Source organism: Vicugna pacos, chromosome 2 (assembly GCF_048564905.1).
Source record: "Vicugna pacos chromosome 2, VicPac4, whole genome shotgun sequence".
In the NCBI taxonomy this organism is placed as follows: Eukaryota; Metazoa; Chordata; class Mammalia; order Artiodactyla; family Camelidae; genus Vicugna; species Vicugna pacos.
In genome coordinates this window covers 102,780,389-102,801,812 of record NC_132988.1, presented here as the reverse complement: position 1 = coordinate 102,801,812, position 21,424 = coordinate 102,780,389, and the positions used below count along the sequence as shown (strand labels likewise).

Sequence of the window (21,424 nt, the reverse complement as noted above, 5' to 3'; positions counted from 1 at the left end):
AACTCCTAGCTCCCCCGACTTATTTGAAGTAAATCATTGAGTGAGCAAAATTTCTTCAAATTTCAACTTTCCCATACTTAAATATGGTTAATAATATTTATATCACAGAGTAGTTGTGAGAGTTAAATGAAATCTATGTGAGTCTTTTATTAACACAATACCTGAGATAACTGGTCACCATTAATGGTAGCAATAATAATTACATATTATGTGTAATTATGTTATAAATTAATTATAGTTTATAATAATGCAATTTTTAAGAAAATCGAACATTATTAACATCTATTATAAAGACTACACACTTAACCTTTGCAAATTATATATGCATGCATGCCTATATGTGTATGAGAGAAAGCATTTTAAATCTCCCTCTGTGAACAGCATAGTCAAAAATCACCTAATTCCTTTTTGAAAGACTAAACCTTGTCATTTATTTTAGAGCAGTTTTAAACCAAATTATACTGCTGAACTTTTGTAGGGACATTTAAAAGTAACAGTTTACAAAACAGATTTGAATGTATGTTGAGTATTTTTTGTGACTGTATCAATTCTTGTACAAGTGGCAAGTCTTGTCCTGATATACTGTGTAGATGACCTGCCAGCTTCACTAAGGAGCTAGGTTAAGAAATCCTGTCTCTGCAGAGGAACTAACAACTACCATTTCAAAAACAGATTTAGAATTTTCCAGAAATATCACTGTAGAATGAAAGCAGTAATCTTGGATAATGATTGTTTATTATAATGTTTAAAGGCAGTTTTTACACTTGAAATCTGCAGCTAATAGTTATCTTAATTTTCTGTAGGCAAAATGGCAAATATGTAATTACATTATAGGAGAAGGTGAGATCTGTAAATAGATACGTAAATAGAAATTAATATTATCAGAAAGGCAATCTTGATTTTATTGAATCACTTCATCACTTACACTTATTTTCAGCTGTAAAGTGTGACCTGAACAAACTGTAGCAATTGCAAAATAATTGTTGTAGGTGGTACATTAGAGGGGGAAGGGGAGGGAGGAAAAAAGGAAGAATACTTTTTTTGAAGAATACATTATCAGAACTTTTTGTTCAATTACTTTTCAGTCACTTAAAATAAACTACACATACAAATGCATCCTAGTTGAGGAGTTAGATAAATGGAATATTTCACATTTCATATCCATAAAGCCATTTTTAAAATTAAATCTCAATGGAAAGACTTGGGATATAATGCTTTAAGTTCCTAGCAGTTAGTTTATGTGGTACTTTCACTAGAACATTATCTGTGATTATTTTTCTCTTTTTAAGAAAGTATGTGATGTTTAAAAGGATTGCTTTTACATTTTTTCTACCAATCTCTAGGTGTATATCAAAATATCCATATTCGTATTTAATTTTGTTGCCTTAATTTCAGTTTGCTCATTAAGTGAAGACAGAAAATTTTGTTACACTTTATTCTAGGTTCTTGCTTACTGAGAGAATAGCCAAGATGAGTAGTAATATTTAACATTTTCTTTAATAATTTCATAATAAGGTTCTCCACAACCTCACCTCAAAGGCTACAACAATGCCTGACCTTCCTAGATCTTTCTGGTCAGCTCATCTAGTCTTCACAATGCCCGTTTCTGGCCTTCACTCTCCTCGCCACTTCTCAGAGTGTTAGCAAACGATCTCACCTTCTCCTATCCAGAGGAAACAGAAGTCTTTAGAAGAAACTCATTTTAATTCCTTCCACGAAATCTGTAAACCTAGTTACATCACACCTGTTCTTGCCTCCTCTACTTTTACAGCTAAACCTTGTGAAAGAAAAGTCTATGCTGGATGCTCCTGCTTCCTTAATTTCATCAGGCACTCAGTCTGCCAGTCTGGCGTACACCCCACTACATGCCCAGAACTGTCCTAGTAAAGCTACCGAGGAACCATGGACACATTCTAGTCTTTACACCTACTGCATTTGATACTGTTGTCTACTCTGTCCTTGAGATATTGTTGGTCTTTAATCACCATGTTTTCCTAGTTGTTCTTTCCCTCTTTTTCTTTTCTTTTTTTTTTCAAGTCTGTATTTGAGTTCCTCTGCTGTACCATAAGTGCTTGAATTTCTCAGAATTCCATTTTTTTTCTTTTTCTCCTTAATGCCATTTCTTTATTGTTTTAGAATCCAATCAGTATCCCACATTGCATTGAATTGTTTTGTCTCCTTAACTTTTGACAGTTCCCCATTCTTTTCTTTATTTCATGATCTTCACACCTTTGAAGAATTCAGAATTCCGTTTTGATCCTCTTTTGATTTCTGTACATTTTCCCTGGACTGTCTCATCCACAAGTTCCTCTTACCTAATGGCTTCAATTCTGTTTTCAACCAAACTTAAGCCTTAAAGTTTTATTCTCAGTTGCCTGCAGAACTCCAGTACATGCTCTGAAGTGTTTCAGACCTCTGATGTCTAAAAGAAAAGGCGTAATCTTTACCTCAGTGTGTTTGTGGTCATCCAAGAGATGCTGTATTGTCTCTCTTCCCACCATGCTGTTCTCTCCCTGAAAAAACTTTCTCAGACTTTTGTCTTCTTAGATACTTCTGCACTTCTTTCATGTGTAGCTTGTTCCATCACCTTTTCTGAGAAGACTTCCTGACTTCTCCTTACTTTGTCTTCTCCCAACTCCATCACTGCCACAGTTAGATACTTCCTTCTTCTTTTCTCCCACCATAATCAGGACAGGAGCAATGACCTAAAGACAGAGAATCATATATCATACCTCTTACTGTATTTGGCTGTCTCCCTTTCTAGATTGAGTACCTAAGGACAGGAATTGTTTTTTTCTTCATCAACTCTAATGTCAATATCTTGAACAGTGACTAGAAATGGTAGGCCCGTGTAAATGCTCAATGAATAATTAACTGTAAAATGTTAGAAGTGTTCTGTGCGTTCTTTGATTTCCTGAGAATACATTTCCTTTTTCCTTTAGTTAAAAAGATAGTTTAAGTCTGCATAAAACACCAAATAAATACATATACTAAAATTTAAATATTCTCTGATGCTGAAAATTTGCTTAATTTTGTTTTTCAGAGATTGCTTTTTATAATCATGATTTGTTACTCTTAAATATTGTCAGAGCTTATACAAGGTACTCTTAAAATATCCTATTATATTGTTGGCAATTGTTGTATTTTATAAATGCTTGTGTGTTTTATAGAATAAATTTAAAATACTAATATAAAATTGTCCCTTATCATTATAACATTATGTTGTAATTTTGACTCTTCTATCTATGTATTTCCTTCATTTTATATGGATAAATTACACTAAAAACTATTGAAACCAAATACCATAGACTGGGAATTAGGAGGACTAATTCAGTCCCTAGGTATTTCTGTAATTATGGCTAAGGCAGTTAACTTGTCCAGATCTCATTTTCTTAATGTACAAATAAGAAAAATGGATGAAGTATATCTAAGGTCCCTTCTAGGTCTCAAATTCTCTGATATAGTTTTCTTTTTTCTCTAGAAATAAAAGTAGATTTTTGTTAGTAACTCTCTTCTATGTCTAAAGTTAAACATTAAGTTATCCACAATTTTCTGATATAAATATATAAAATGCATATAAATTTTGGGGTTTTGGGGGGGTAATTAGGTTTGTTTATTTATTTATTTATTTATTTAATGGAGGTACTAAGGATTGAACCCAAGATCTCATGCATGCTACACATGCGGTCTACCACTGAGTTACACCCCAACTCCTCTGAAGATATCTTTCTTATGGAAGCATACTGTACTAAAATTAGAATTTTAATGATTTCCTTTTATTAAAATATTCTTTTTCTAGCTTAGTCATGAAGCATATTTGATATTAATTTATAATGAGAAGCATTATAAATTCAATTACAAACAAATTATTATTTAGAATAGCAATTAAAATGAAATTCCCTGTGGGAATTTATAAGTTGTAGCTAATCATACAGATATAAATACATGCTTGCAGTATATATTATCTAAAGAAATATTTCCTTTAATTGATTTTACTTTGCTCTTTTATGTTAATATAAATGTAAACCAAGACAACTTTTAAATAACAAAAGTAATGAATTAAAATTATTCAAACTGTTCTAAAGCAATATTTCTTTATTAAAGATTGGATTTTTTAGAGCAGTTTTAAGTTTACAGCAAAATTGAGGGGAAGATACAGAGATCTCTCATACCTTCTACCCCAACACATGGGTAGCCTCCCCAGTTATTAACATCTTCCACCAGAGTGGTACATTTGTTACAACTGATTGAACTTGTACTGACACATCATAATCACTCCAAGTTCAGTGTTCATATTAAGGTTCATCTTGGTGTACTTTCTATGGGTTTGTATGTATAATATTATAATGTATAATTAACAGGTAGTGTTTTCACTGCTATAAAAAAATTCTCCTATCTCCGTCCTCCCCTTTTCCCCCCAACTCCCCTCTGTCCCCATAGTTTTGCCTTTTATAGAATGTCATATAGTTGAATTGTATATTATGTAGCCTTTTCAGATTGGCTTCTTTCACTTAGTAATACATATTTAAGGTTTCTCCATGTCTTTTCATGGCTTGATAGTTTTCATTTCTTTTTGGTGCTGAATAATCCATTGTCTGACTGTACCACAGTTTATTCATTCACCTACTGAAGGACACCTTGGTTGCTTTCAAGTTTTGGCAATTATCAATAAAGCTGTTGTCAACACCTGCATGTAGGTTTTTGTGTGGACACAGTTTTCAGCTCCTTTGGGTAAAAATCAAGGAGCACAACTGCTGAACCATATGGTAAGAGAATGCTTAGTTTCGTGAAAACCACCAAACTATATTCCAAAATGGCTATACCAATTTGTACTTCCACCAGCAATGAATGAGAGTCCTTGTTGCTCCATATCCACATCAGCATTTTGTGTTGTCAGTGTTGTGAATTTTGGTCATCCTACTGGACGTGTAGTGGTATCTCATTGTGGTTTTAATTTGCATTTCCCTGGTGACATATGGTGGTGTGGAACGTCTTTCATATGCTTATTATCTGTCTATATGTCTTATTTGGTGAAGTGTCTGTTAAGGTCTTTGGCCCACTTTTTAATTGGGTTTTTTGTTTTCTTAGTGTTGAGTTTTAAGAGTTCTTTGTAAATCTGCGATAACAGTTCTTCATCAGATGTGTCTTTTGCAGAGCATGGTTTTCGATTTTAATGAAGCCAGGTTAGTCACTATTTCTTTCATGGATCATGTCTTTGGTGTTATATCTAAAAAGACATAACTATACCTTAAGTCATCTAGGTTTTCTTCTGCTATCTTCGAGGAGTTTTATAGTTTTGCATTTTACATTTAGGTCTGTGATCCATTTTGAGTTAATTTTTGTGAAGGATGAAAGATGTGTGTCTAGATTAATTTTTTTTGCATGAGAATATCTGATTGTTCCAGTATCATTTGTTGAAAACACTGTCTTTGCTCCTTTGTATTGTGTTTGCTTTTTGTCAAAGATCTCTTGACTATATTTATGTGGGTCTGTTTCTGGAATCTTTATTCTGTTTTATTGATCTATTTGTTTTTTTGCCACACCACACTGTCTTGATGACTGTAGTTTTATAGTAAGTCATGAAGTTGAGTAGTGTGTCAGCTCTCCAACTTTGTTCTTCTCATACAATGTTGTGTTGGCTATTCTGGGTCTTTTTGCTTTTCCACACAAACTTCAGAATCAGTTTGTTGATGTTAACAAAACAGCTTACTGGGATTTTGATTAGGATTGCACTGAATCTGTAGATGAAGTTGGGGAGAGTGCATATCTTTACAATATTGAATCTTCCTATACATGAACATGGATATCTCTCTATTTATTTGTTTCCGCTTTGATTTTGTCCATCAGAGTTTTATAGTTTTCCTCATATAGATCTTGTACATATTTTGTTAGATTTATACCTAAGTTGAAATCATTTTTGGGTAGTAATATAAATATTTTGTTTTTAATTTCAAATTTCACTTGTTCATTGCTTGTATATAGGAAATTGATTTTGTATATTAATCTGATATCTTACAACCTTGTTGTAATTGCTCAGTAGTTTCAGAAGTATTTTGATCTGGTCTTTTGGATTTTTTACGTAGACAATCATGTCATTTGTAAACAAAGACAGTTTTATTTCTTCCTTCCTGATCTATATACCTTTTGTTTCCTTTTCTTGTTGTATATCATTAGTTAGAAATTCCAGCATGATGTTGAAAGGAGTGGTGAGATGGGACACCCTTACCTTGTACCTGATTTTAGGGGAAAAACCTTGAATATCTCACACTTAAGTATGATGTTATCTGTACATTTTTGGTAAATATTCTTTATTAAATTGAGAAGTTCCCTTCTATTCCTAGTTTACTGAGAGTTTTTATTGTGAATGTGTGTTAGATTTTTTCAGATGCTTTTTCTGTACCTATTGATATGATCATGTGTTTTTTCTTTTTTATCCTGTTGATGTGATGGACTACATTAATTGATTTTCAAATGTTGAACCAGTCTTGCAGACCTGGGATAAAATCCACTTAGTTGTGACGTATAATTCTGTGTTTACATTGTCGGATTTGATTTTGCTAACATTTTGCGGAGAATTTTTATGTCTGTGTTCATGAGAGATATTCATCTGTAGTTTTCTTTTCTTGTAATGTCTTTGTCCTGTTTTGGTATTAGGATAATGCTGGCTTCATAGAATAAGTTAGGAATTATTCCCTCTGCTTCTGTCCTTTGAAAGAAATCGTAGAGGATTGGTAGAATTTCTTCCTTAAATGTTTGGTAGAATTCACCAGTGAACCCCTCTGGGCCCGTTAACTGTCTGTTTTGAAAGGATATTAGTTGTTAAATCAATTGCTTTAATAGATACAGGCCTATTCAGATTGTCTGTTTCTTCTTGTGTGAATTTTGGCAAATTGTTTTGTGAAGTAATTGATCCATTTTACCTGGGTTATCAAATTTGTGGGCAGATTATTCATTTATCTCTTTCATAGTTCATAGTTATCCTTTATTATCTTTTTTAATGTCCACATGATCAGTAGTGATGTTTCTTCTTTCATTTCTGATTTGGGTAAGTTGTGTCCTTTCTCTTTTTTTTCTTAGCCCAGCTAGAGGCTCACCAGTTTGACCTTTTCAAAGAACCAGCTTTTGGTTTCGATGATTTTTCTGTTTTGATTTCCTGTTGTTAATTTCATTTATTTCTGTTCTAAGTCATATCATTTTTCTTCTGCTTACTTTCAATTTAATTTGTCTTTCTTTTTCTAGTTTCCTAAAGTAAAAACTAAGATTATTGATTCTAGATCTTTATTGTTTTCTCATAATATGCATTCAGTTTTATAAATTTCCCTACAAGCACTACTTTTACTGCATCCCATGAATTTTACTAAGCTACATTTTCATTTAGTTCAATATATTTTAAAATTTCTTTTGAGATTTCTTCTTTGACCCATGTGTTTTTTAGAAGTATGTTGTTTAATCACTATGTGTTTGGGGGTTTCCAATTATCTTTCTATTATTGACTTCTAGTTTAATTCCACTGTGGTCTGAGAGCTGACATTGTATGATTTCTGTGCTTTTTGATTTGTTGAGTTATGTTTTATGACCCAGAATGTGGTCTATCTTGATGAATGTTCCATGTGAGCTTGAGAAGCATGTATATTCTGTTGTTGTTGGATGAAGTAATAAATAGATGTCCATTGTATCAAGTTAATCAATGGTATTGTTGAGTTCAACCTTGACCTTAACTGATTTTCTGCCTCCTGAATCCATTTCTGATAGAGAAGTGTTGAAGTTTTATTTCAACTGGAAGTGCATGGTATACTTAGTAAATGATGTGGATAACTATTTTTGAAAGAAAACAATCAGACCTTTCCTACCGTATATAAAAATAAGTTCCAGGTAGATTATAAGTATTTAAATTAAAACATAGCAATTTTAGGAAGATATTTTTGTAAACGTGTAGTGTAGGAGAGGCTTGTGTAAGACAAGAAGCCTAGAACATAAAGGATTTTTTAAAAGATTTTTTTAAAACTTTGCCAATGTGAGCCATAAACAAAAATCAAATAACAACACAATTTAATTTGAAGAAAAAGCTTTTGTAACACAAATGACAAAGGGATAATACTACTTACTAAAATAAATACAATCTAGAAGAAAATAGGTAAATCATTGAAATGGAAATTCAAATGGCTGATAAGCATATGAAAGAATGTTCAACTTTATTGGTATTTGAGAAAGTGCAAATTAATACAACAATATGATAAGCCATTTTTTATCTGTGGAAAAGTTAAAATGGTGAGGATATAGGTAAACTTTTACTTTCATGGGGTGCTGGTGGGAATTTGAATTGATACTTTTTTGGAAAGTAGGCAGTCTGTAGTACAACTAAAGATATGTGTAGCCTTCAGCCTTCAATCCTAACGTTGCCAGTGTATCACATAGATACAAAAGCATATGTGCATGGGGATATTTATTGCAGTATTTGTAGTGACAAACACTAGAAACAACCTGAATATCCATCTATAGGGGCATGGTTAAATAAATTGTGATACATTGGTAGCACAGCTTTAAAAATATTAAAGTGTATGCAGTTATTAAAAAGAATAAGATAGATATATATTTGTTGACAGAGATGACCATGATATATCACTGGAAGCTGAATAATAAATATAGAATGATTCCATTTTATGTTAAAAAACAATAACTAAAATCCCTAACTATGATATATGTTTGTATAAGCATGAATAAAATTATGGAAAAACACAAATTATAATAATGTTACAGATACAACATAAATAAAATGTTTCTTCAGGGAGGTGGGATGGAAGAAAGAAAGATTATTAACTTTTTCTTTATCCAGCTTCAGACTGCCTCACTTATTTTAATGGTCATGTATCATTTTTTAATTTTAAACTTACTGTATTTTTAAAAAGAGACATGACTCTAAACTTCTCAAATTTTCCACTACGTTCACTAGAAAACATTAAAGTATAATACTATGCCCTTTGCCAGTTGTCAAGGATTGGTATTTGAATTAGGTGTTGTTCCTGCCTTTAAAAATGTTCTTTTACTCTAGCCAGAGAGATGGATTTAATGTATACAATAGAGTAAATAAAATAGTAAATAATTTTGCTCAGGTAAGAAGTCAAAACATCATCATAAAAAAAAAGAAATCAAAACATCATGAATGAGAACAAAGTAAGGCTTTTTATTTAAAATTAAAGGGACTAAAAATAGCCAGTAAATCCCCAGATTATCTTGAGGCAAAGAGCACTTTGACTCAAATCAGAGAACTGTGTATTAAGAGTCTTTTCAAGGCAAATAAATCATATTTCAGGAAAAATAGGGTTGGGAATCACTCTGCCAAGGCAGCTGCGTACAACAGATATTCTTCTTTGTCCCAGATGACCCTGTTTCACACCTCTTGCTTGTTTGAGGGAATATCTTCAGAAAGAATCGCACAGACTGGTGTGTACTGATGGAGGCTGGCAGTATGGGTCTGGGCGGAAACCAGGGCTCGAGTGCCTGGGAGATGGCTGGAGGGTTTGGGAGGAACACAGGGATCAGCTAAAGTAATGAGATGATATTTCCATCTCTTTAACACAGCTACTACCCTCTTACTCTTAACCTTCTTCTTCTTCTTTTTTTTTTCTAACCTTTATTACAAATGCCTGACCCGCTACTAATCTGATGCTTAACTGGATTACATCTTAAATCTCTCCTCCCTCTTTCCCTTCCTCTGGCTTTCCTTCTTTTCCTTCCCTCCCCTTTTCTCTCCTTCCTGTCTTTCCTCTCTTCCTTCTATTTCTTATTCTCTATTAAATTAAACATTAGCGTAGGCATATCACTGTTTAGAGTTAATCAGGTTTTCTATTGCTGTGGTACCATATTCTATTATTTTTTAAAACCTGACTTTTTTCTTATGCTATTTGATTGCTTTTACTACCTCAGGGATGATTTAGTATGTTTAAATTTTTTTTTTATTTTATAGTAATTAGGGTTTTAGAAAGACAGTATAGGGTAGTCATTCTAGGTTTTTATATAGATTCTGGGGCCAGGTTTCCTGGGATCAAATCTTACTACCTTTGTAGTCTTGGACAGCAAGTTGAACTGTTTTATTCTGTTGGCATGGGTTTAAATAGATTAAGCCATGTATAGTGGGTAAAACAGTTCCTGGAACCTAATAATTACTTAATAAGCACTGTGTTTGCTATTAAAGTTAACTTACAGTTAATCAGTTTAGCAAACATTGATTGAATGCCCACCACGTGTCAGATTTGATCCTAACTGATGGGATTAGGATGGATACACATTGAGCATCCACTGTTGGCCAGACATGGAGACTGTAGCGAGTAAAATAAAGTCCTTATCCTCTAGTGTTTATAGTCCTAGAGGATACTACTTATTAAAGTTTGAGGCTGACTTTATAAATGTGATTGACTTTTAATGTTTTTGTTTGTTTTATTTTTAAATCTAGGACATCTTGTATTATGAGCAGCTTAAGACAAATGTGATACAACATGACCTTTTGGTGGATAGTCTAATTTATAAAGTAAGTACAAGTGTACATAGTTTTTCCATTTCATTAAAATCAGTAAGCAATTATTGAGAGTTTTCAACATTCAGGGACTGCATTATATATGATGATACCTATTAGCCTTGAAAAATAATTTTAAGTGATCATTATACTTTATAAGTTTAGTTTGACCTTCAAAATTTGTAGTTTCCATTCGATGTTATTTTTTTCCCCTTTGAAGCTAACCTCTCAAGATCCTTGCCTGGCCCTCCCATTTTTGGATTAAGAGAATGATAAGCATTCCTTGTCCTTATAAATACAAGTTTTTCACAAACTAAAAAAGCAACTAAAAGGAAAACTAGACTATGGAACTTTTATCTTATTTATCTCATGATTCTTTAGGGCCTCCTTATTTATTTGTTTTATTATGTTGAAGTCATGTTTTATTTTTAATTTCTTCTACTTTCACACCATATAATTAAGCACATCTCAAGTTTTAGATAGGGATACATTGAGGTTTTGTTCCTAGGCATCTGATATTAAGTTGAGAGTCAAGATGTAGATGCTGAAAGCATGATGTAGGATATGACTGATTCTAGATTAGTAATTGGGTTGTTTATTGACTGTCCTGTATAATTGGATTACCACATTCGGTTGATTCTTTTTTTGTGGTTGGCTTTATTCCTCTGATAATTATGTAAGTTTGAAAAGCTAAAGCTCTAACCTGTTCTTAGAAACAATGATCAGTATATATATATGTATATATACATCAATAAACTAAAAAAAAGTACAGTATATTGTATATATGTATTTACATGCAATATAATGTATATGTGCAAACTGTAATAATTCTACCTAATGAAACTGAAAAAGGAAAATTTTTTTTAAATAATTGGGTTGTTTTATAAATAGATTTTAGATTTAGAACTTGTAACATAGAGGAGTCGGTCATATATTCCAGATCTCAGAAACAGGGGACAGAAGATTACACATTGAGAATTTAAAGATTTGTCTCAGGAGAACATGGCCAAGGTTAATAATAATGACTACTAGCATTTAATGATTGCTTACTATGTGCCATACATTGTTCCAAACTCTTTCCATAAATTTTCATTTGATTCTGACAGCTACCTTAAGGCTACTATATATACGAGCATCTGGGCTGTAAATGATAAATGCATTGTTTTTTCTTGGAAAAAAAACGTGTATTCTGCAAAATCATACATTAAAAATAATGTTTATGGGGGAAATAGTATTGGGGTAGCTTTCAAAAGTTTGTAACCAGAGTGCTAACAAAAACAAGAATTCATAGCTGGGGATATGAACTGGACAGCTCAGGCAGGCTGCTTCCGCAGGAGCTATTAAAAATGTACAAAAATAATGAAGTGTAAGTGCTAAAATAATGCAGATAGAAGTGGTGCGCTGGGCCACTGAGGCTGCTGTTCAAGTGGGTGCAAGAGGAAATGCAGCAGCAAAGAGATGTGCAAGGCTGACGGGTGTGCTTCTCCAGAGTAGGAGCCTGCAGTGCACTCATTCATTTTTCATTTTCCTGAAATACAGTTATAAGGGCTCATGCATGTGCTGCAGCTGAGCTGAAGGCTTTTTCCTTTCTTGCTGGAGGTTATAATTCTACTCCTGCTGTTCTGGCTCTTCTTTTTTAAAGAAAAATCACATATGAACCAACACTATTTCCAAGAGATACTGACATCTTTCCCTTAGTCACCAGCCACATATTGATACATTTGTTACAGCAAAACAGGAAGTACTGTCACTTCACCATTGTACAGATGAGGGAAGCTAGGTAAAGAAATATTAAAGAAATGTGTTTAAATTTCACATATTAAGTAGCAAAGCCAAGATTTGAACCTAGGTAATCTGAGTTCACAGTCGTACCTTTAACCACTTTGCTCTACAGGGAGAAAAGATGAAAGTGAAGAGAATGCAAGACGTTTTCATCAAAAGTCTTGACTCTCACAGAGGTTTTACATAGATTTAGATCACAGATACTACTGTTAACTTTGAGGTCAAATGATCGTGCTCAGAGGATTATTTTAGCAACAGCCTACAAGATCTTTGGGCTTTAAGACCTTCAACCTCTTTTCTGTTCAAATGAGAGAAGGCTCACAAGAGAAGTTCAGAGAATCGAAGAGTGCTAGCATGAGAGTTCTCTTGGCTGCCAGCATGAATTTCTGCTAGAATCAGTAAAGAAAATCTGCTGTGAGAAGGAGGTGGACAGTTTGTATCTGAAGAATTGACTATAAATTTTGGTAGAATCAATCCTGACTGTCCACAACATGAGTGTTTTTAGGAAGATCTCTGTCTCTGGTTGTTCCTGACTTGTGTTAGTTGAGCTCTGCTGTCTTGTTGGAGCAACTCCAAACGTTATTAAAGTCAGCCCTTGAGGGAATGAACGTTTTAAAAAATTATTTGAAGGTTCATTACAACTCCCTTTGGCAAAGACTCATTCTTAATTTAACTGAAACTAAAGTAGAATTATTTTAGTGGTTAAAGAAATGAATGAAAGAAACACAGCAATGCTTAAATACAGAACACCAAGCCCTCCTTAAGCTAAAATATTAAATGGTCTTCTCTGGACTACATATTTTTTTCTACAAACCTGCTTTGAATCCACACCATCTACAGTTTTCCACTACTTACTATGATCTGACAGTTTATGCCAGTGTTTCTCAACTTTTTCTTCATTATTATACCCCTAAAGAGAAAAAATTCTTTAATATAAAAAATGAAATACTAAAGAATAAGAATTTGTTGGGTAGGGATAAGCTTTGGAGGTCCACAAACCATTGTACTATGTAAAAATTTTGGGTTCCCAGGACCCAATTCCCACCCCCTTAGAGGCAATACTATCCCTGTTGAGACTGCATGATCTCTACGGCTGCCTATGTTGTGATTTAGACTGGCTCCTTTCCCTTCTCTTAATCTGTGTCTTTCAGTTTTTCCAGATTTAGCACACATCCACTGCCTCCGAAGTCATCCATAATTCATTTCATCCTCTCCTAATTGCTGCTTTGATTAACAGCCCAACTGAATTTTGTAGGCTGAGCAATATTATCATGGATTTCTGCTATATTTCTTTGTAATTGTTCCAGTATTTCTACTATGTATATTTTCTCGCTGGTGAGATTGAAATAAACATTGTCTTTGTTTGTTTGGCAAGCGATGACTTGCAAGTGAATAATCACAAAAACACAAAAGATTTTTGGTATTTTGAGGGAATGGCAAGAATGTGGACTTGAACAGTGGAGGATGAGATTGGAACAATAATTTGAGGCCAGTTTGTTATAGTTGCTTTTGGATGTTATGTTTACATCTGTTTTTCTAATTTCAAGAGACCTAAATATTATATTTAAAGGGGATAAAATTGAGATAAGTAATAAAGAAGTACTAATGGAACCAAAAAAGTCTGAACAATTTGAGGTCAAATAATGTATCTCATATATTAGTTGAGTAAATTTATAAGTTTGCGTGTGATAAGTACAGTGATAAAATCTAATTGAAACATTTATAGTCATACCTAAAGTAATCAAATCATTGCAGTATTATTTCTAGATGTTGTTTTTATGTCTTAGTACTATAGACACATTCATTTAGGTTTTTTCATTGCTCTCTACTTTTAATTATAGGATGTGAAGTTGACAGCAAGCAATGATGATTATTATTTTGTATTTGAAGATTATTTATATCAGGTAAGTTGAAAAATTAAAATGTATAGTTCTTGTTTTAAATTCTCTAACTCAAGATACTTTAGAAAATACCTGTGTTGTTAACTAAATCCTCCTGAAGTCCAAGCCATGTTTATTATCAAACTAAATGTTCTGAGTCTGGGATAAGGTTAACTTTTGTTCTTATGTGGGACTAGGTGGAAGAATAAGAGCTACATGTCTTCTCCGGCCAGGAGAGGTAGAGGCACAGATTCTTAAATTCAGCACCAGATTCATGTTTAAGCCATCCCAAGATGTTTAGAGAAAGCATTTTACTGATACTTTTCTATTAAAGGTATTGAATAAATAATTAAATGTCTTGAAATCAGTTTGAAGTGTTATGATTCAAGCGTTTTGACTCTTTGATCATTTTCATATGCTGATATTGTAGATGTTTAGATTTACCTAGATCTTTTTCATATCTACTAAAATAGAAACATCTTATCACTAATAGGAAATATGTAGTTTATGTAGAATTGCCTAAATGATATCCTCTTTTAAAAGATCACACATAGATAGATAGATAAATTAATAATTTGATTTTGAGTGAATATCAATATGTGTTGTGGAGGAAATGTCTAGATTCCACATGGTAACTCCTGCTTGATTAAATGTAAATCAGTTCCAGCTGTTTGGATTAGCAGGTTTCTGATTGGTAATAGTGGCGGTAATTATGCATCTGTTTCAGAAAAAAAGAGTTAAATGAGAATCTCTCAAGCAGGTTTAATTAATCATACATTCCAAGAACTGAAGTCCAAAGACTTTATAAAATTTATTTGTAAAATTAAAGTTTGGAATAACCCTGGAAACAATGTTAAGGAAATTTCCAGTGATTTCAAATATACCATTAATTTTTTTATTTTAAAAAATAGTAAAGATTTAAAATCCTATTCTTTAGTATAGTTATTAATTAAAAGTTGGAAAATACAAAAATCTTAAAGTTTATTTCTTTATGTAGGTAATATGTAGCCTGGTACTTTGCTTAGTACTCAGTAAAATTTTGAATGTACAATAAAGTTAATTCTTTATTTATATAGTTTCTGTACTTAACTATATTGAGTGGAAATTATCACTTTTGGAATAGTAACATAGGGAGGCCCACGGAACCATTCCTAGTAGAAAAATCATAACTGGTGAAAATTATTTTTAAAAAAATTTAAACTATCTGGAAACTGTTTTAAGGTCATACATGAAGTCAGCAAATTAAAAAAATATATTATTCAAGAAAAGCTACTGAATCTCAGTAAGAACAGTCTGTAGCCCTGAAACCATGATGCACTTTCTCCCCCCATGGCCCCCAGATCAGCATGATGGGAGCTTCAGTCCAGCTTGAGTGTGGCCAGGAGGAAGGGGTTCCCTTTCCCTGTAACTTCTAGTCAAGGGCTACAGTATCTCTGTAGGAGGGGCAGGTGGCCAGTATTTCTCATGGTCTTCAGCTCTGTGTTACAGATACTAAATTGCGGGAGAATGCTGCCAAGAAGTCAAGGGCTCCCTGCTTCCACTCATAGGGCAGACTTCTGTTGAGAGCAGGATTGAGTAACCTCCATACCGTTTTCCATAGTGGTTGTACCAACTTGCATGCCCACCAGCAGTGCACTAGAGTTCCCTTTCTCCATACCCTTGCCAACACTTGTCTTTTGAGGGGGGCGGTGCTGGTCTTTTTGATGGTAGCCATTTGAACAGGTATAAGGTGATAACATATTGTGGTTTTGATTTGCATTTCCGTGATGATTAGTGATGTTGAGTATCTTTTCACATACCTGTTGGCCATTTGTATGTCTTCTTTGGAAAAACTTCTATTCAGTTCCTTTGCCCATTTTTTCAGTTGGGTTGTTTGTTTTTTCCTATTGGATTGTATGAATTCTTAATATATTTTGTATATTAACCCCTTATCAGATATGTGATTTGTAAATATTTTCTCCCACTCTGTAGGTTGCCTTTTCACGTTATTCCTATTGTGTGTTTGCGTGCACCCGCATGTGTGTTTATGTATGACATAAGAAGAAGAAAGCCTTTTGTCACTAATTATAGGCTTTCCTTTGTCAGAGCTGTCTAGCAACACAACTGCTCTATAGGGAAACTGTTGATGATAATGGAGAGAACTTAATATTTCTGGTCATGCTCTTGGTCATAACACATTTATTGAGTTTTGTGATGAGACTACAAAATTAGATGGCGTATGGCATTGCTGTTGTCTGTATATAAATGAGAAGACATCCAGTAATCCTCTTGAAGGAAAATCTGGGCCTGTGTTACAAGGATACACAGGCACTCTTCTGAGTAACTCAGTTACCTAAATTTCATAGGCAACAGCACTGCATATTATAGAAAGAATGTTTTGAGTAATAAGTCAACTTTTTAGTATTCCAACATTTAGTTTTTATTTTGCATGAAATTTGTAAAAATACTTAGTGGTGTTGAAAGTTTTAAATTATGTCAGAGTTTTAAAACATGTTCAAACAGAAGACAATCCTTGTTCCATGGCAGTAAATTGGGTAGTTTGATAATATCATTTTCAGGTTCTACTACTTAATGACATCATGACAACCTACCAAAGTTAACTTATTGTCCGAAGTGTGTAAGATATTTCTAGGGAAGAATTTTTATATAGTAAAGGGAAGGCATGGGAATTGACTCTTCCTAGTGTGTGACAAATCCTCTGTCATGTGCTTGGCGTGTCTAGCGTGTGCTTAGTGGCAGCACTGACATATTAGAGTGTGCCAGACTTACAGACATTTAATGCCATTGAGTGGAGTTTAAGAAAGGCCCAGGTGCAATCAGATAACCTTTAATCATGTATTCATGTCAAATTATTACTTTTTAAATTGAAGTATAGTTGATTTACAATGTTGTGTTAATTTCTGGTGTACAGCAAAATGATTACATATATATTTAGTTTTATATATATATATATATATATATATATACACACACACTTTTTTTATTGAAGTACAGTCAATTACAGTATGTCAGTCTCTGGTGTACAGCATAATGTCCCAGTCATGCATATACATACGTATATTCATTTTCATATTTTTTTCTTTAAAGATTATTACAAGATACTGAACATAGTTTCCTGTGCTATACAAAAGAAACTTTTTTCTGTTTTTATATATGGTGGCTAACATTTGTAAATCTCAAACTCCCAAATGTATCCCCTCCCACCCCCTTTCCCCAGTAACCGTAAGATTGTTTACTAAGTCTGAAGTCTGTTTCTGTTTTATAGATGAGTTCATAGTGCCTTTTTTTTTTTGAGTGATATCATATGGTATTTTTCTTTCTCTTTCTGTCTTACTTCACTTAGAATGACAATCTCTAGGTCCATCCATGTTGCTGCAAATGGCATTACTTTATTCTTTTTTATGGCAGAGTAGTATTCCGTTGTGTAAATGTACCACAACGTTTTTATCCAGTCATTAGTCGATGGACATTTAGGTTGGTTCCATGTCTTGACTATTGTATATAGTGCTGCTATGAATATTGGGGTGCATGTATCTTTTCACATTAGAGTTCGCTCCTATGTATGTGTTCTTTTCCTATTCCTTTCCACCATGGTTTATGTGTAAATAGTACTGCTATGAATGTTGGAACGTGTGTATCTCTCTGAATTAGAGTTTTCTCCAGATATATCCCTAGTACTGGGATTGCTGGATCATATAGTAACTCCAATTTTAGTTTTTTTTAAGGAACCTCCATACACTTTTCCATAGCAGCTGTACCAATTTACATTCCCACCAACAATTTAAGAGGGTTCACTTTTCTCCACACTGTCTCCAGCATTTATTATCTGTAGACTTTTTAATGATGGCCATGCTGACTGGTGTGAGGTGATACCTCTTTGTAGTTTTGATTTGATTTCTCTAATAATTAGTGAAGTTGAACATATTTTCATTTGCCTCTTGGGCATCTGTATATCCTCTTTGCAGAAATATCTATATAGGTCTGCCCATTTTTTTATTGGGTTGTTCGTTTTTTTTTTTATTGAGTTGTATGAGCTGTATGTATATTTTGGAAATTAAACCTTTGTCAGTTGCATTGTCTGCAAGTATTTTCTCCCATTCCGTAGGTTGTCTTTTCATTTTGTTTATGGTTTCCTCTGCTGTGTAAAAGCTTATAAGTTTGATTAGGTCCCATTTGTTAATTTTTGTTTTTATTTCTATTGCTTTGGGAAACTGTTATGTCAAATTATTGAGTGTTCTGATACAGGCACTGTGTTAGGTGCTGCATAAGAAGATGTTTATTAAGCTTACATTATAGTGAAAAATCAGGGAAAGGCAAATACATAGTTATAATCTGATAAATGCTCTCATAAAGGTTTATGCAGTGTTCCATGCAAATACAATTAATGTGGAAATAAATTCTGGGAGTAGTCCAGCTTAGTTGTGGTTTCAGAATAGACATGTTACAAGAACTGTCTGGTTCTTTTTCCTTTATTTTTAAAAATGTTTATTTTTATTGAAGTATGGTTGACATGCAATATTATGTTAGTTTCCGGTGTACATCATAGTGATTCAACATGTATATGCATTATGAATTGATCACCATGATAAGTCTAGTAACCATCTGTCACCACACAAAGTTATTCCAGTATTATTGACTATACTCCCTGTGCTGCACATTACATCCCCATGACTTACTTATTTCATAACTGGAAGTTTGACCTCTTAACCCCCTTCACCTATTTTGTCCACTCCCTCCCCTCTGGCTACCACCGATTTGTTTTCTGCTATGAGTCTATTTGTGTGTTTGTTTGTTTGCTTGTGGTTATTTTAATTTTTTTAAGATTCCACATATAAATGAATGGTTTTCACATGGTTTTTATCTTTCTCTGAGATCATGTCTGGTTCTTAAAGGCAAGGAGTGAGGAGGAGAATGGGAAAAACAAAAATAAACGTGAGCCATGTGCATAGGGTGATTAGTGAGGCGAGATTAGCTTAGCACGACAGTGAACAAGCAGTTCAGGCTAGCGTTAATGAGCACCAGATACAGAGCAAGGGCTGTGAACAGAAAGAGAACGGATGTGAAAGGCTGTCAATACCATGACCTGTCCTGTCACTTCCTCTTGAATACGTGTTCTGCTCCCTGCCCTTCTCCCACTTTCTAATAGTAATGACCTAACAAAACCTTAATCCTGGCTCGGTACAGCCCTCCACCAGCTCTGTAGCTGCAGTGTGCACTTGCAAGTGGCTGGAAAAAACATGCAACCATGATAACGAGTTTTACTTTAAATTCACGACCACTAACCTCAAGAGAATCCTTAGTTCTACTGCATTTCCCTAGTCCAGTCATTCATCCATTCTCCTAGAAGACTTCTCGCAATCCTCTCTCTTCAAATCTCCACCTCTTCTCTCTCAGTTCATGACTTTGAGTCCTGTTTCTGAAAAACATAAAAGCTCTGAGAACCAGCCCCACATATACTCCCACCACCACATATATTTGACCTACCTGCATCTTCACCCATATACTCAGCTTTCCCTTCTTATCATGGGTAAACTGTCTGTGCTTTTATTTATCATAAAGCCAGTCCCTGCATTTGGACACGAAAGCTCATCTCTCTGGTACTCAAGGGCAGTGCAATTGTTAATATTTTCATTGTCAATTTTCCCATCTCTTTTGGGTCACTCTTCTCCATATACAAATACACTGTTATTTCTCTCATCTGAAAAACAAAGCAAAATAAAGTGAAACAAAAGTCTTTCTTAATCCCACATCCCTTCCAGCTTCTACTCCATTCCTCTGTTCCTTTTTTAACAAAACTTCTTTTTTAAAAGTCTGTAGATATTGTTGATACATCCTATCCTCCTGTTCTCTCTTGAACCTTCCTTAATCAGCCTTTTTTTTGCCCAGCTGTCCCACCTAAGATCACAAGTGACTTCATACTGCTGAAGCCAGTGGTCATTTCCCACTTCTCATCTTACTGTGTTTGATCACTCAGTCACGCCCTCTCCTTGATTCTCTTTCTTCACTTGGCTTCTAGGATGTCATGCTTTCTGGTTTGCTTCATCTTACTAGCTGGCATTCTCCTTCACCTTTGCCAGGTTCTCTTCATCTCCCTGTCTTACCCTGGACCCCAAGGATAGTTCCAAGGACCTCTTTCTTCCCCCATGCGGCCATTGGTGATCTCATTTATTCCCATAGCTTTAAATACCATCTATACACTGATGACTGCCAGATTTATATCTCTTTCTAGACCTCTCCCTTCAACTCCAGGTATTTATCTGGTCTTGGGGAGCCATTCTTCTGTCCAAAGTCTTATTTCTCCAGGCTCATCTCCTGACCACTTTTCGGTTTCTAACTAAAACACACAGCAAACTTCTCCCAAATATATTCATGTGCAACATGCATTATCCTTCTTGTCTGCATTGTTTTCTTCTGTAGCACTTAACACCACATAATATACGATATATTTTGGTTTTTTTCCCCTTCTCTCCTTTCACAAAAACAAACAGTGTGAGGATAGGGATTTTTTTTTTAATTCATGTGTTTATTCTCAGTCCCTAGAGCAGTGCCTGCCACATAATAGGTTTTCAAGTAAATACTTGTCAGAAAGAGGGAGGGAGAGAGAGAGGAAGAAAGAAAGTAGGAAGGAGCTATCATTATAGGTAGAATCAGGAAGATTTTGGTGACTGGCTATATATGCAGGTTGAGGGAGAAAGAAGAGTCAAGAATGGCTGAGTTTTCAGGCTTTGGATAGTTACAAGCATGGTGATAATGGGAATTGAGCTTAGAGACACAGGAAGGATGTATAAGGTCGGAAGGCAGGGGGACAGGGCCGGGAAAGATTTTCTAAAGTATATTTTTCTCCAGAAGAATGTGAGGAGAAGATGAGACCCCATGCCCAAGCAAGAAATTAGACCAGAAAAAAGTTCTTTATTTTTCTCCCAGTATTCTCTAATGACTGCAAGTGAGATTATCAACACTATCTTCATCATTTATTTATGGAGTGTTTATTAGGTGCCAAGATCTGCTCTAGACACGTACATACTTTGTAACTAATTCTTACAGCACCCGGGTAAGGTAGCTTTTTTCCTGTTTTATAGCTGAAGACGCAGAAGCTCAGAGTCCTAACTCATAGCTACCACGACCCAGGCTAGGTCTTTTCAATTTCAAAGCCCTGTAAGCCACATTGCCCTTTGATATAGGAAAATTAAATCAGGGCAGAGTGTTTCAAAAAGTCATTCTTGAAAATTTATCATTTGAAAATTCTCCAGAT

At 34.2% G+C, this 21,424-nt stretch overlaps 1 protein-coding gene across 4 annotated transcripts in view; it reads left to right on the top strand.

The window, feature by feature from the left end:
• Positions 1-21,424, top strand: part of TBC1D19 (TBC1 domain family member 19) — a 136,765-nt gene that overhangs the window by 68,867 nt on the left and 46,474 nt on the right. For all 4 annotated transcript variants that reach the window (XM_072945483.1, XM_072945476.1, XM_006207000.4 and 1 more), the window contains 2 exons: positions 10,451-10,525; positions 14,134-14,196. In XM_072945483.1, coding sequence (XP_072801584.1) covers positions 10,451-10,525; positions 14,134-14,196 — 138 coding nt within the window. The remainder of the gene's footprint in view (positions 1-10,450; positions 10,526-14,133; positions 14,197-21,424) is intronic.